This window comes from Mandrillus leucophaeus, unplaced genomic scaffold (genome assembly GCF_000951045.1).
Source record: "Mandrillus leucophaeus isolate KB7577 unplaced genomic scaffold, Mleu.le_1.0 Scaffold113, whole genome shotgun sequence".
NCBI lineage: Eukaryota > Metazoa > Chordata > Mammalia > Primates > Cercopithecidae > Mandrillus > Mandrillus leucophaeus.
The window spans coordinates 2,181,408-2,198,747 of NW_012099543.1; the positions used below are offsets into that span (position 1 = coordinate 2,181,408).

Sequence of the window (17,340 nt, forward strand, 5' to 3'; positions counted from 1 at the left end):
TTATTTTTAAAGTATTTCGATGACTACTGGCTTAAAAAAGGCAAAACAAAGTGTTTTGGAGAATATATTTTTTTTATTTTGCTTTTCAGATTAAAGAAATTTTTTCATATATAAGAACATAAAATTATCTAGATATTTTAAATGACTATAGAAATTAATGAAGTGAATAAAGGAGACAAGTCCCTCCATTCTCTCAAATGCTACTATTTTCAAGAAGAGCCAGTTACTGACTTACAGCTTAAGTTGGAAGAGGGTCCTCGGCTGGTCTGCCTAGATACTCTCTTTAATTCTTTGCTACAACTGAGGACTTTCCTCTTCTTTGATTTTCCTCACTATTCCATTGATGCTACATATTCCACGGTCACTAGGATATTCTACTAAAATACTCCATCCTTATCCTGCTACCCCCAAATTTAGTGCCCCATTTCTCAGTGACCCCATTTTTTCTAATAGTGGAGATACAGAGGAAAAGGAGAACAACAGCCCCAGGGAGAAGGAAGAGAGAAGCAAAATCCCTATAATTCCTTTCCAGGACAGTAGCATGTGCCGATTCCAGCATCTCTAAGTGACTTTGAGAGAAAAGAGAAGGATAAAGAAAAGGGAAGAAGGAAGAAGAGGAAATGAGGAAGGTGACCACAATAAGATTCCTCCAGTGACTCCCAAGTATTTGTTCAGGTTCTGCCTGCATATAAGAATGAAAGCCAAGAGGAAGCAAACCTTTTTACTTCTTTCATTCCCTCTGTAATTCTCAACTTCATCTCCTGCCCCCCGCTGGCTCCTTCTTCAAAACCTTCTGCTAGTTTCTCTACTTCAGACCCCATATTCTAAAAGTGTACCTTGCTCACTTTCAGTTCCCATTCTGCTAAATATCCCACTCCCAATAATTTGCAGTCAGAAGAAGTCACTGCCAATTAACTACTGATATCATGGCTGTAACTGAATGTATGTTCCTGCAGTCACACAGTATTAGCAAAACATATGTTCATACATAATATATAAATGTAAGGATTTAATGAATACATTTAAGAAAATCACTTAATTTTTAAAGTTGTATAAAAAGATCAGCAAAAGTTAAACCATCTACTTCTCTATACACAGAACCAATTTTATCATATTTTAAGGCACACATACGATTATATTCAAAGCATTTGATTGGAGTATAGAAATAAACAAATGATGAATCTCAGAAATACACAGGGGCTAAACAAGAGTTCTTCAGCTCCTTCTGTAATCACATTTTTAAAATGATTAGGAATTCCCTGGCCCAGGTAAGATTTTCATTTTACGATCTAAAACTTTTCACAGTAGCTTGACTTAAAAATAGCCCTTTCTTTTCCCATCCCAGTGAAAGTAAATAAGATATATATTCCTTAGAGTATCAAGGCTGACTTGTGCTATTTTAAAGTAAAACAGCTTATAAGAAAATATGTCCACATATTAAATAGCAGTTTAGGTAAGTGTTTAACCAACATTAAGTTGCCCTCATACTTTTAATATATAACGCCAGGGAATTCTAGCATTTAATACCCACAGTAAAAAGTCATCCAGGCTCACCACAAAAATATACTCACTTCCTAGAATGAGCAGTTAGGTTTAATGTAGGAAGATTACTTTTACTCTCTTCCTTGACAAGGTGAAGAAGCAAAGCTCCTACTATTTAGAATCTCTTTGTATCATGTTAAATAAATAAGATATTCTGTAAAATTATCAGAAACCTTTAAAGAAAGGAGAGGTTCCATTATAAAATGACCAATATCAGATAACTTTTTTTTCTAAAACAGATCTTAAAATCTTTGAAAAACGTAAACTGTCAAACTATAATATATACACCAAGGGAATAATCATGAATTCAAAAATTTAAAATAATCAAAAGCACACTTCATCAGTGATTTATCTAATTGCTTAACCTATATACAAGGTAGAATTATGATTCTGAAATTGTAATACAATGAAATATATCCTGTATTTTTTTTTTTTTTTTGAGACGAAGTCTCGCTCTGTCGCCCAGGCTGGAACGCAGTGGTGTGATCTCGGCTCACTGCAAGCTCCACCTCCTGGGTTCACGCCATTCTCCTGCTTCAGCCTCTCAAGTAGCTGGGGCTACAGGCGCCCACCACCACCACATCCAGCTAATTTTTTGCATTTTTAGTAGAGACATGGTTTCACATCCTATGTGTATTGTTGACAGGAGTTAATCTCTCTTCGATTAATGGCTCCTTCATAAATTAAAAGCTAATCCTGTGCAATGTGGTTTTTGTTACATAAACTAGTCATCCAATCCTCGCTAGCTAGTGCCAAGCAGAATTAAAGATCAGAGAAGTAAAGTTCATGTAGCATGAAAAACATGAAACCAGTATTATACTCTGACATTTGTTGAAAGCATGTGTCAAAGAGAATAAATTTTGCTTCAGATTAAAATGATAAAAAATTGTATCAGAATATAAGTAAGCCCAGTCTGATCAACTTACCTCATTTACTATATAATTTATGTTACTAAATCATAAAAATGTTAAGCAGAAAATTTTTATTTTGTGACTACTTGAACTGAATCCGATAGATGATATACATTTTAGTGGCAGAGGCAAACTCAAAACACAAATTTCAAGTCTTCATGTTTAAGGTAATTCCATTAAGGCATGCAAAAGAAGAAAATGATAGCACCCATATAATGCTACATTCTTCTAATTTGCTATGTGAAAACAATTATGGAGGATAATTTAAAAGGAAAAACAATAAGCATAATAAAAATGTTCATCTTAAAGTTGTTTACATTAGAGAAAATGCAGGTAAAAATCTAAATTTTTCAAAAGAGAGCTTTGTTAATACTGACATACTATTTTGAATGAATATGACATAGGAACTTAGGAAGAATATTTATTGACACTGAAAAATGTTCATTACACATGGTTGAATGTGCAAAGCAATTTATAAAATAAGTACAGGACACAAGTTCTGTTCTATACAGAACAGTCTGGCATTTCTAAGTTTACTATTTCCCTTTTAACCTAATAAACGCAGAAGGCAAAGGGAAAGATTTTAGATCTAGCTGGAAAATGCCCACCTGCAGTTGTTGCATTCTATCCATCATTGTGCTAAAAGATCAACAAAATAAAGTGAGAAACTAAGTAGAGAGTTTAAAACAAAGCTCTTTTGGATGGATCCTCTCAAAGCTGACAAGCAGCCACCAGGCTCACAGCATCCGATACCCCAAACTTAAGCCAAATGGCTCACTCTAAACTTTTAGCAATGACCAAACATACCAATAAAATTACAGACTAATAGTAATGACACTATTTTCCATATGTTTGTTTATATGTGTGTGAGAGAGAGAAAAAGAGAGAAAAGAAAGGGAGAGAGGAAGGGAATGGATAGACTAAGCAAGTATAAACTTACCTGAAACAGCCTGGTAAAAATATCAAATTCAAAAACTGAAATGTAATCATTGCAAGTTAAATCAATTGTTGATTTTAGAGCCATTGCTTCCAGGCCAGAGCTAATCTGGTGGACCTCATGAAGGCACTGTCTGAATACTTTCCATGGTACGATAGTTCTGTGCAAGGTGGAAAAAAAGGGAAATAATTGAATCAAGTGTCATTTAAGAAATACCTCCCTTTGAAGCAGCAAAATTCAATAATAAAATTAATATAATTGTATTTGTACTACCAGACAAATATTTGAGAATACTGTTCATATTTCAGAACAAGTGTAGTGGGTTCTGTTTAACTCAATTATTTTGCATTTGCTAAGAATAAGACAAAAATTTAAATTAATTTTCTCTCAAACAGTCCTAGGATATCAAGATAGCTATAGAAACACATCTAAAAAAAGGTATTAGGTCAAAGTCTTATGTGTCATGACCTCTTCATGTGTGTATACAAGGTTATTTAATAATGAATCAAGATTTAATTCTCATTTTCTAAAAACAGTCGTAAGATGATGGATCCATATAATATATATCCTTTATTCATTGCACAAATGAGTAATATGTATTAGCCAATTCAAGAAGACTAAGATGGAAAGCCATCAAGACATTTCTGCCACAACCTTGATGTTTTCTGCAGAGATGAAAAGCATATGTTATCTAACTTTTCATATTAATACAAAAGAAAAACTTAATTTTTTAAACCAACCACAATGGTTATATCATGGGATTTTATTCAACATTTATTTATTACTTTATTTTGACTAAATATCATTCAGTAAAATTTTAACATGTTATACAGTTACATGATTCAAAAAACTTAGAAGAGCAGAATGGTAACTAGGGAAACATCTCTCAACCTCTCCCCATCTGACCAGTTTCCAACTGACCTACCCTCTTTCCCACCATGAAAATTAGTGACACCCAGGATGCATTTCTTAGTTAACCTTCCTGCTTCAGAATAATGCCTATTTCTAACTTGGCAGAAGAAAGAAATCATTCAGTTTTTAAAATTTAAACTACAATTTTTACAACAGAATAGCATAAAAGCCGTCCCTCTTATAAGATAGCATCCTCTTGTAAGATAGCAAATATTTAAATCTTAGGTTTTCTTTACCAGTATCTCTGAAATACAAGAATCAGGCAGAATAAACTAAATTGTGCCTGGCCCCATTCTGTATCAATCCACTCAATGAGATATCACCATAAAGGTACAACTTGATATTCAGTAATTTTCTGCAGCAGTGGTTGTCAAACTTCAGCATGCATCCAAATTATCTGAGGCTTGTTAACATAGCCTGATCCTCAACCCAAGATACTATGTTTCAGTAGCACTGGGGTGGGGCCTGAACATTGACAGCTATAAAATGTTCCCTGCAGCAGCTGCTGCTGCTCTAGAGACAACACTTAGAGAGCCTACTATATCTACTCATTGCTAAAACAAGGCACTGTTGGGGAAATACAATTATAGAAATAAAGATAACATCTTTGTCTTTGAAGAACACACTTTAGGGATAGAAGTAAAACCTGTAATGCTAAAGAATCTAGAGTTGGGTATATAAGGACATGCAAGCTGGGTGACGGATACACAGCAAGGGCTGGAGGGATTCCAGAGAAACAGTCTGTGGGAAGTGGCATAAATTAATGGTGATACAGATTATATGCTGTATAATTTATAAGAGAGTTTAGGTTTGAGGTACCATTAAAAGAAAAATATGAGGCTTCATACCTCAAAAAGTTTTTCTCTATGTATGAAAAAAACAGGAAACCACAGAGAACTGAGGAGAGATACCACATCAGATGCCATTTAGAAGAAACACACGTCAGGCTCTGATTAAGGTTAACAAAATGCTGCTGTTTTAAAAACACAAGGAACACTTTTAAGAATATTAGGGAGCTGTTGATTTACAATGAAGTATAAATATGCGATTATGTCCAGCTTCATTATAATTACCATGAAACCAATGTCTAAGAAGTACATTTTTCTTTTCCAAATTAAAGTTTCAAATACTCAGAACACAAAAGGGACATGGATCATGATATTCAGAGAGTAAAAAAATATGATCAGAGAACCCGTGACTTCAGAACAGTATAAATTTTATTTTTTGTATGAAGAAGTTAAAGCATTTTGTTTCATATATAAAGTATACAACATAAAGTGGTCAAACTGTAAATATTTATTTTGTGTATAACATATAAAAAGTTTTTTTAAAAAAGGCCAAATAGACACCTTCCACATCTGTTACTATAAAAATGATTCTAATCTAGTATGTACAGTGAATTCAATTCATAATTCTTTTGAGCACCTAGTGATTTCCCAGAGCCAGTTATACGAGATGTATGAACTTAAGAAAATTTTGGTCTTATGTACCCCTTCATAATAATAATTTACAAAAGGACAAGTTACATTTCCACAGTACTTGTGTAAATGAAACTTTGTCAGATTACTCGTGATAAACCTCGAACCCAAAGAGGCATTCACTGGAATCTTAATTAGTGGTAGTAACAGGGATTAGGAAGCCAGGGCATTATTTTGTTAACTTTTCATATGTGAATGTTTGCACAACAGATACCCCTCCTTTGATCACCTCAGCAAAACACCCATTATTGTGTAGGAGGTGGGGGTGGGGAACAGAGGTAGGGGGAAGGGGATTTCAAGAATGAAGAATAGATATAGAGTATGACAACAAAGTCTTTAAAAACAAACAAAAATTAGATTATTCTCAACTGTTACACTAAGGCTCTAAACTTTCTTAAGACTAAGTGGCTACCATTCTTTTTTGAGGTGTATGGGAGGAAGGGAACCCAGAGAGCATGAATTTTCACACTTCTATTTAAACTTCTGCAAAAAGACAGCGGTTTCTACTACCTCTTCCTTTAGAGATGAAGCAATTATCTCTAATATGAGAGAAAATATTAATGAGAGAAAATATTAATGAGAGAAAATATTAATGGCAAATTGTTTTACAAATGTAGAAATTTTAGGGTGCTGGCAGAGACCTGGGAAGAAGTAAAGGGAAGAGAGAGAGAGTGAGAGAGAGAGATATGAAAGGGCCAACTAAACTCCAACTTTTCACTAATCCAAAAATCTTTCAATATGTCCTAGTTGACCCTTACAATTATAAACCACTTAAGTTGCAGGCTGAATTGCTTTTAAAATACAGTGGAAAAGTATAAATAACTGTCAATCTACAAAGAATAGAATACACATATAATTATATGAGTAATAATATAATTTCAGGATCTTTTTATTTCAAATAAGAATAAGAACTGCTATTTATTGATGGCTTACTACCATTTATCTATTATATAGCAATCTATTGATGACTTTTTGTTGAAGTGATAGTTCTGTTCATATAATGTCATGAGACATAAGAATATGACAAATAAGACTATGTTATAATCCTGTTATTAGATAATGAGTTCTAGCCTGTCTACCAAAAAAAAAAAAATAGTAATCTTCTCTAAAGTCTTGAAACACAGTATCCTTTCAAAGAAAATGGGATTAATCAGATGCAGGGAAATAAATCTGGAAAGGTGTCAGCTGGTCAGTAGTGGCCAGATCACTTAATCTTCCAGGCTGGTTTTCTCCTGTGTAAATGTGGAGAAGTGTATTAGATATTCTAATTTGAAAATCCTGCAATTTTAAGAAAAAGGTAAGAGGAATGGAAAATAGAAAGTGTGAGGAGGATGATTTTTTTTTTAAAAAAGGTAAAACATTTTCATGAAACCACTAGTTCATAAAAGGTTAAGGGTTTTAGTTTCAACTGATAGGAAAAACAAAAAACATTTCATACAATACAGGGTGAATATCAACAGAAGCTAGGGTGTTTGCAAACAGGAATTTTGTATACTACTGGTGTGAATGAGAATTTACGCAGCACTTCTAGAAGGCAATTTGGAAACAAATTTCAAAAGCCTATACATTATAACTAAGAACATCAACTTCTAGGGATTTCACCTAAGGAAATTATGTCCAAAAAATATACAGCAGCCAAAGGCCCATCCACAAATCTTTGAAATGCAGTGTTGTATATATGACAAAATATTTGATAATAAATATATTCACTAGTAACAATTTTGTGCAGAAAAATATTTATTGTCATGAAAAAGTGTTATTGGGATATTACTAAATGGAAACAGTATTTTTAAAATTTTGTCCTTTATGATCCAATGTTAAACTATAATGTCTGGAGATACCACAAATTTAATAACTGGATTGTGGTGGAAGGGATTATAAGTGATTTTAAAAATACATTTTCTGAATTTGTACATGGTTTTTAACTTTTTATATGTCTAATATGCTCTGGTGTACTAAAAGAATAGAAGATGTACTAAAACTTTTAAATATATATAATTGTAGAAGAATCAATGAAAAACACAAAGCAGTATCTGCTTATGACATAGCTTTATGTGTAGAAAATACAAAAATTTTACAGATTAAACTATAGGAAATAAGAAAATTGAACATGGTTGCTGAATACAAAATTGATATAAAATATCAGTTATCTTTCTTATATTGGCTACATAAAACTAGAAAATGAAACTTTAAACATTTGATTTTTATAATGCTATCTAAAAGTCCCAAATAAATAGAAATAAAGCTAACAATAGATGAGTAAAGCAAAAATATCAATATACACACATACACAGAGATATAAAAAACATAAATAAAGGTATATAACACTTTAATGGTAGATTCATATTACAAAGAGTTCTTCCCAAATTGGCCTAAAATTTTAATATAACTGAAATAAACAATCCCAGGAGGTATTTTTTGTAGTAGATACTAATAAACTGGTTCTGAACTACATGGGAAATGCAAGAGTCAAGAACAAAAAAGGTAATCTTCACTAAGAACATTAACAAGTATATACTCTTTACATTAATTAAGACAATGTGGCATTGGTACAAGCATAGACAAACAGATGGAACAAAACTAAAATTTTAGAAACATGTACCCATATATAAACACTGGATGATATAGTTTGGATATTTGTTCCCCCTAAACCTCATGTTGAACTGTAATCCTCAATTTTGGAGGTAGAGCACAGTGGGAGGTGATTGGATCATGGGGGCATGTTTCTCATGAATGGTATAGCACCATCGCCTTGGTGCTGTCCTCACGACAGTGAGTTCTTACAAGATCTGGCTGTTTAAAAGTGCATGACACCTCCCTTGCGCTCTCTTCCTCCTGCTCTCACCACATGTGACATGCAGGCTCTGCTCCACCTTCTGCCATGAGCAAAAGCCCTCTGAGGCCTGCCTGGAAGCCAAGCAGATGCTAGCACCATGCCTGTACAGCCTGCATAATGGTGAGCCCAATAAATCTCTTTTATTTATAAATTATACTTGATGTTATATATCCAGTTTCTGTGTTAGGTTGTTTTAGCAGTGCTATAAAGAAATACCTGAGGCTGGGTAATTTATAAATAAATAATCAAATGAATAGGTTAATTGTGGTACAGCTATACAATGAAGCAAGGAGAATGAATAAAGTACTGCTGCATGCAAGTAGAGAGTTGAATTCCATAAACATAAAAAGAGGAAGAAGCCAGTTTTTTTCCAAAACAGTATAATTAGTATGATTTCAACTATGTATAATTTTATGGTGCCATGTATCAGAACTACTAGGTGGTGACTGTGTGAGACTTTCTGACGGGCTGAGAAAGGGCGTCCTCCAAGATGGAGGTAGTAAGGTATTACTACTTTATCTGGGTAGCATATACATGGGTATGTTTACTTCAAAAAATTTCTCACTCTACATGTATGATTTGTGTACTTTTCCCCATGTACATTAAACTTCAATTATATATTTAATTTTTAAAAAATATTACACTAAAAATCCAAGACTGAAAAACAAAAAGTAACTACCTTAATACAAACAAGGAAATCGACATGTTTGTTTATTGTTGGTTTGTTCTGTTGCTGTGGTATTAGTGGTGGCAGGTGTTTAAGATCCGTAGCTCAGGATCTTGTAGCTCAGGAATATATACTATCATCCTCATTTTAAACAAAAAGAAAATATGTTCTATATATATTAGCCCAACTCTATTTCTAATTTTATGTAAATTTTGTCAGAAAATTCACCTTGATCAACTAAGATATGTTCAATGTCAGTATGTTTAAATCGAGGGCAAGCTTTGTTCAGAAGATAATAGGATATTTTTAACATATTTGACATGTTTTGATTACATTATGGACACAAAATATTAGCACTGTGATTCCTAAGTCCGCTGACATTTTGTATATAGTTATTCCTTAAATCCAACCTTCTTTTTTCATGACTCCACTTTTTAAGAATATGAAGATAGATTCTTATCAGGCCATTATTACTCTTGCTGTTCTATCAACAAGGGAAAAGCAATTGTTTTCCAGCAATCTACAGAAACAGCGTATCAAAACACTCTGGTTACACAGTCACCATACAGCAAGTCATCTTTGATAGGATGGTAACCATAGTTACCAAGGATATTCATAATTAGATTGAACCACTATTCCTCATACATGAAAATACCTGACACTGATAAAGACATAGATGCTGGGTATTTACGCTGGATAATTTTTATTTGTCAAAAAACTCATAACACTTCGTCTATAGTGTAGATAAGCACTACTGTCACTTATTGTTTGTGTGTCACTTTTCCAGCCAGAAACCTCTGTGATCGGTGGCACCATTACCCGAGTTTTCCTCAGGCCTGCTGGGCTCATTCCACCAACTCGACCTGGCAGGCTACACTCATCTTGCACTACCAGCACAGATCCCACACCTGCCAAGGGCGAGTCAGATGTGGAGCAACAAGTGGTGCATGAGCAAGTGAGCGTGGAATCGGCCACTGCGCACAGCCACGCACATTGGCTGCTGTAGCAGGGCGGGCAGCTCTGGGCACCAGCACAGGCACTGACTCTGGGCAAGCCAGTGGCAGGATCTAATGTACAGCAAGTGGCTTCCGCTGTGCGTACCTGTGTCTGGAGGAGGGGAACACAGTGGCACCCAAAAGCTTGGAGACTCCAGAAACTACAGAGCCCCAAATAGGGTGTCACAGCCCTAGCTCAGGGAGCCTGTAGGTGTGGGTTCCCCCAAGAGCCACAGCTCTTCTCTCCTTCTCATTGCCCACAATGTGGGGAATGGAGGGAGTAGAGGGTGGGTACATTTCAGCCCTGTTTGTGTTACTGTTTTTTCAGTCCTGCCATTTGGCAGTCCCTGAGTTCTTGTCCCGTGTCCAGGAAGAATGAGGTATACAAACAACTGGAGGGTGGGAAGGCAGAATGGAGCTTTACTGAGCAGCAAAACAGCACTCAAGAGACCCAGAGTGGGCAGCTCCCTTTCTGCAGGCAGATCATCCCAAGGAGTCAAAGAGACTCAAACTGGGTAGCTTCTTCCTGCAGCTGATAGTCTGATGTCTGTGTGAGTCTGGCTGGGTCTGGAGGTTTTTATGGGCTCAGAAGGGAGGATGTGTGTGCTGACTGGTCCACAGGAAGGCCCAGAAAAAGCACCGCAAGTTTTCACTCCCACTGTGAACTCCACTAGGAACTGACAGCCCAGCCCTGAGGCTGTAGGCTGTCCCTGTCTTGAAGGTGGGGCTTCAGTGGGGACCTGCGCCTTTCCACCCATGAGCCTGTCTGCCTCCTGCTGCCACCAATCATGTCATCTACAGGTGCCCTGGGTGTTTCTGTGGAGGGTTGCCTGCAGGCCCACATGGAGCTGCCCTCAACTCTACCCCCTTGGCCTCCCTCCAGTGCTCCTTGGTCCCAAAGTTTGGAAAGGGGTGAGTTGGCAGGGGGCTGGCATGTCAGCGCCATCCTGAGTGTGTGCACACCCAGCCAGGTCACAACAGTGCCCATGCTTGGCCACAGCTTTGCTCCATCCCGGAGCAGGCACTGGGAGCAGGGTGAGGCCAGACAACAGGAGCAGGCACTTCCAAGCCTGCTGGGGTAGGGGGACTTCCCGGTCCCCAAAGAGTGCAGGGATGCCCAGGTCCACAGCTGCAGCTGCTCCTGGAAGCACGGGGCTCCAACCTCATTAACACGGAAGAGGGTGGGGCTCCTGCCTGTTCCCACATCCCGCCCACTCCATGGAGCACACAGTCCTGGCCATGCCTCCCCTATTGCAGCATCTTCACAGCAGCCGCTTCACACGGGCAGCTGCGGCCATCATTACTTCTCTGTATAGTGGACAAGTATTTTTCACATATTCACATTCTGAAGCCTAAATCTAGAATCATATTTTTATAAGATTGCAGGAACACAGGAAATAGCGTCTTTAGTATTATTTCTAATCTTCTCAATTATTTCATCCACATGATAGATTTGACGCTTTCTAGCTTCTGGTCTCACATGCTAACCTTTGAACATAATAAACAATAAATTTGCTGTAGTCATAAAATTATTTTTACATAATTCTATTTCTTTTCCGGCTTTGAAAATAAAGTTCATTAGTGGAAAGGAACAGGAAGAGGAGCTGAAAGTATGATCCATAATAATGTGTAAAAATTCCATTTAAAACTTTTCCACTTAGAAGTCACTGACTGTAAAAAATAGAAAGATTCTGGTTTTAAAACAATTAATACTTGTTCTTTTCTTTAACTGTTCTTCAGCATATATTCTCTGAAAGTTCACTAATACAGGATAAATTTATGAGATACAGCAGCTCACAGGTTATGCAACATACCTTTGATATGCTGAAGTCAGATTAAATAAAATTTAAAAATTACATACTCCAGAAAGTGCTGCCAAAGAGAGGTTTAAGTAAGGCTTTAGAATGATCTTTCCTTTAGCAATAAGAGCTCAGAATTACAAACAAAAAAAAAAGTCAATAATAAAACCAAGTTCCTTGTAAGTCTCTCAACATGAGCCAATTAAATTAACAACCAATGGGTGAAGTCTCCTAGATGTATAAGATAAACTGAGGCAAAAAATAAAGAGCTTCTGATAACATTTCTAAAACTCCGAAAGAAAAAACTGTGCATATACTGCTGTGCATAATTAAATCCATCAAAAAGTCATTTTAATAAAACTACTGAAATTTTAAATAACTCCTTTGTTATTAAAGACTAACAAAAACAAATCTACGCAAGAAAAACAACTATAGCATTTCCTATTAATAACCAACATTTAAAATAAGGAAGAACAGAAAGATCAATCATGAGCAGCCTATTACTGAAATGCAAATACCCACATATTGACTTTACTATTGTTGTTTTTGTTTCTCATTTCATTTTGTTTTGTGGCAGGGTCTCATTCTGTCACCCTGGCTGGAGTGCAGTAGCGTGGTCTTGACTCACTGCAACCTCGACCTCCCAGGCTCAAGCGATTCTCGTGCCTCGGCCTCCTAAGCAGCTGGGATGAAAGCGTGCGCCACCACACCTAGCTAATTTTTGTATTTTTTGTAGAGACAGAGTTGTGCCACGTTGCCAGGCTGGTCTCGAACTTTTGGACTCAAGTGATCCACCTGCCTTGGCCTCCAAAAATACTGGGATTACAGGCATGAGCCACTGCACCTACCCCCTACACACTGACTTTAATAATGATGTGGTTTGGCTGTCTCCCCATCCAAATCTCATCTTGAACTATAGCTCCCATAATTCCCACATGTTGTGGGAGGGACCGGGTGGGAGATAATTGATTAATGGGCAGTTTCCCACATACTATTCTCATGGTAGTAAATAAGTCACATGAGATCTGAGGGTTTTATAGGCGTTTCCCTTTTTGCTTGGCTCTCATATTTTCTCTTCTCTGCTGCCATGTAAGACGTGCCTTTTGTCTTCTGCCATGATTGTGAGGTCTCCCCAGCCACATGGAACTGTGAGCCCATTAAACCTCTTTTTCTTTATAAACTACCCAGTTTTCAGTATGTCTTTTTCAGCAACGTGAAAATGTACTAATACAGTAAATTGGTGCCAGTAGAGTGGGGTGCTGCTGTAAAGATACCCAAAACTGTGGATCCAACTTTGGAACTGGATAACGGAGAGGTTGGAACAGTTTGGAGGGCTCAGAAGAAGAGAGGAAGATGTGGGAAAGTTTGGAACTTCCTAGACACTTGTTGAATGGTTTGACGAGAATGCTGACAGTGATATGGACAATGAAGTGCAGGTTGAGATGGACTGAGATGGAGATGGGGAACTTCTTGGGAACTGGAGTAAAGGTGACTCTTGCTATGTTTTACCAAAGAGACTGGCAGCATTTTGCCCCACCCTAGAAATTGTGTAACTTTTAACTTGAGAGAGATAATTTAGGGCATCTGGCAGAAGAAACTTCTGAGCAGCAAAGCATTCAAGAGGTGACTTGGGTACTGTTAGAAGCATTAAGTTTTATTCATTCACAAATATATGATATGGAATTGGAACTTATGTTTAAAGAAGAAGTGGAGCATAAAAGTTCAGAAAGTTTGCAGGCTGATAATGTGATAAAAAAGAAAAACACATTCTCTGAGGAGAACCTCAAGCTAGCTGCAGAAATTTGCGTAAGTCAGGAGGAGCCGTGTTAATCACCAAGACAATGAGGAAAATGTCTCCAGGGCATGTCAGAGGTCTTCATGGCAGCCTCTCTCATCATAGGCCTGGAGGCCTAGGAAGAAAAAATGGTTTCATTGGCTGGACCCAAGGCTCTGCTGCTTTGTGCAGTCTCAGAACTTAGTGCCCTGCATCCCAGCCACGGCTATAAGGGGCCAACGTTGAACTCAAGCTTTTATTTCAGAGGGTGCAAGCCTCAAGTCCTGGCAGCTTTCACATGGTGTTTGAGTCTGCAGGTGCACAGAAGTCAAGAAGTTGAGGTTTAGGAATCTCTGCCTAGATTTCAGAAGATGTATGGAAATGCTTGGATATCCAGATAGAAGTTTGTTGCAGGGGCATGGCCCTTGTAGAGGTAGACATCTGTTGTAAGGGCAGAGACCTACTTCTGCTAGGGCAGTGTGGCAGGGAAATGTGGGGCCAAAGACCCCACACAGAGTCCCCACTGGGGCACTGACTAGTGGAGCTGTAAGAAGAGGGCCACTGTCCTTCAGACCCCAGAATAGTAGATCTACCGACAGCTTGCACCGTGCCCCTGGAAAAGCCACAGACACTCAACATCAGCCCATGAAATCAACCAGGAGGGAGACTGTATCCCTGCGAAGCCACAGGAGTGGAGCTGCCCAAGACCACGAGAACCCACCTCTTGGCATCAGTGTGCCCTGGATGTGAGACATGAAGTCAAAGGAAATCATTTTGGAACTTTAAGATTTGACCAGCTCTCTGGATTTCGGACTTGTGTGGGGCCTGTAGAACCTTTGTTTTGGATAATTTCTCCCATTCAGAATGGCTGTATTTCCCAATGCCTGTATCCCTATTGTACCTAGGAAGTAACTAACTTGCTTTTGATTTTACTCATAAAATCAAAAACTTGCTTGCTTTAAATTTTACTCATAAGTGCAAGGGACTCCTGTTGTCTCATATGAGACTTTGGAATGTGGACTTTTGAGTTAATGCTGGAATGAGTTAAGACTTTGGAGGACTGTTGCAAAGGCATGATTGTGTTTTGGAATGTGAGGACGTGAGATATGGGAGGAGCCAGCAGCAGAATGATATTGTTTGGCTGTGTCCCCACCCAAATTTCATCTTGAATTGTAGTTCCCATAATTCCCACATGTTGTGGGAAGGACCTAGTGGGAAGTATTTGAATCATGGGAGTGGTTTCCCACAAACTATTTTTGTGGTAGTGAATAAATCTCACATTGGCTCTCATTTTCTCTCGTCTGCTGCCACGTAAGAAGTGCCTTTCGCCTTCCACCACGATTGTGAGGCTTCCCCAGTCACGTGAAACTGTGAGTGCATTAAACTTCTTTTTCTTTATAAATTACTCAGTCTCAGGTATGTCTTTATCAGCAGCATGAGAAAAGACTAATATAAGTAAGTTTTATTTACTTTGCTATTAAGTCACACTTTCTCTACCAGCAGAACATGATTCTAAAAAATCAAAGAATCTGAGATTCTACTCTTCTTGCAAGCTAACAAGTTGGCCTATCAGTTTCATGTATAGTGGCAGAAGACACTGGGTTTCTGTCAAAGGACTGGGTCAGAGTCAAAGGACTTTGTAACCCCCAGCAAGTGCAGTGGCTAGAGTACCAGCATTTCCTTGCACTTGTTCCCTAAACACAAATTCTCCTAAAAGAATGCAAAGAGGGCCAGGTGACATCTGCATAAACTGTGGGTTTGATTCTGGAGTAGAATCTAGAACTTGAGGAACCCAAACATTTTACAATGGATAATGCCTGTCCTTTGACCCAGGGAGAAATACTACCTCTATTTTACGAGGCTTTAAGACCCTTGCTCTAGAAGGAGACCGCCTCTCCCTTTATTGACCCAAGTAGACACATCCAGCAGAGAAGAGAACAGATGTTTAGAGGATTAAGACCAGGACCTCTATAAATCCAGGAGCACACACTATTAGTCCAGTGGTTCCAAATAGCTTTCAGATATTAAAAAGTCAACTATCTGGGGACCAGGTAGATAATATAAATGAGTAAAGAGGCCCAGGAAAGGACTGTGATGAATTGGAAGAGAGATCATGTAAAAAAAAAACAGCTGGCACCCAGGTCTAGCCAATTGCTGCCATATCCCAATTCATACCTATTGTTGCCATCATTCCCGGTTTTTCAGTTTCGAAACAATATTTTTTGAGTGAAACCAACAGTTTTTGGGCCCTATGAACCATGCCCATGTAAGACAACAAACTTAATGGTGTATATTCTCACTGCTCTACCAACACTGTTCTCTTTTCTCTCTCCCTCTCCTGGGGACTCTCTATTCCCTAAGACACAACAACACTGAAATTAGGCCGAATAATAACCCTAAAATAGCCTCAAGTGCTCAAGTGAAAGGAATAGTCACAAGTCTCTCAGTTTACATCTAATTATGAACATGATTAATTTTAGTGAGAAAGGCATGTCTAAAGCTGACATAGGACAAAAGTGAGGCCTCTTGGACCAAACAGCCAAGTTGTGAAAGGAAAGAAGTTCATGAAGGAAATTAAAAATGCTACTTCAGTGAACACATGAATGATAAGAAAGCAAAATAACCTTACTGCTGATATGGAGACAGTTTTGGTGGTTTGGTTAGATCAAACTAGCCACAACATTCTGTTAGGCCAAAGCCTAATCCAAAACAAGGCCCCAACTCTCTTCAATTATATGAAGGGTAAGAGAATTAAGGAAGCTTCAGAAGTAAAGTTTGAAACTAGCAGAAATTAGTTTATTGAGTTTAAGAAAAGAAGCTCTCTCTAACATAAAAGTGCAAGGTGAAGCACCAAGTGCTGATGTAGAAGCTACAACAAGTTATACAGAAGATCTAGCTAAGACCATTGATGAATGTGGCTATACAAAACAACAGATAATTAATGTAGATGAAACAGCCTTAAGAAGAAAGAAAATGCTGTCTAGAAAATGCTAGAGCTAGAGAGAAGTCAATACCTAGCTTCAAAGCTACGTGATGGGTTCAATCATACCCCAAACCTCAGCATCATGCAAAATGCAATAACTTGCCTATGTACCCCCTAAATAACCTCCAAAATAAAGGTTGAAAAAGAAAAAAACAAAAGCCTCTGATAGTTGCTCACCCTTTCTACCATGTGCGGATATTGCAAAAAGATGTTTGGTCATCCATAAATTAGGAAGTGGGTCCTTACCAGACACTTTGTCAGCACCTTGATCTTGGACTTCCTAGCCTTCAGAACTATGAGAAATAAATTTCTGTTATTTAAAAAAAAAAAAAAAAAAAAAAAAAAGCTTCAAAGGACAGTTTCATTTACCAATCTAAAAATCCTAGGTCCTTTAAGAATTATGGTAAATCTACTCTTTCTGTGCACTACAAATGGAACAAAAACCTGGATTACTGAATATTTTAAGCCTACTGTTGAGATATGCTGTGTAGAGGAAACAATTCCTT

At 37.6% G+C, this 17,340-nt stretch overlaps 1 protein-coding gene across 2 annotated transcripts in view; it reads right to left on the reverse strand.

The window, feature by feature from the left end:
- Window positions 1-17,340, reverse strand: part of CBLB (Cbl proto-oncogene B, E3 ubiquitin protein ligase) — a 213,040-nt gene that overhangs the window by 93,007 nt on the left and 102,693 nt on the right. For both annotated transcript variants that reach the window (XM_011995286.1, XM_011995280.1), the window contains exon 5: window positions 3,394-3,550. In XM_011995286.1, the coding sequence (XP_011850676.1) occupies window positions 3,394-3,550 (157 nt within the window). The remainder of the gene's footprint in view (window positions 1-3,393; window positions 3,551-17,340) is intronic.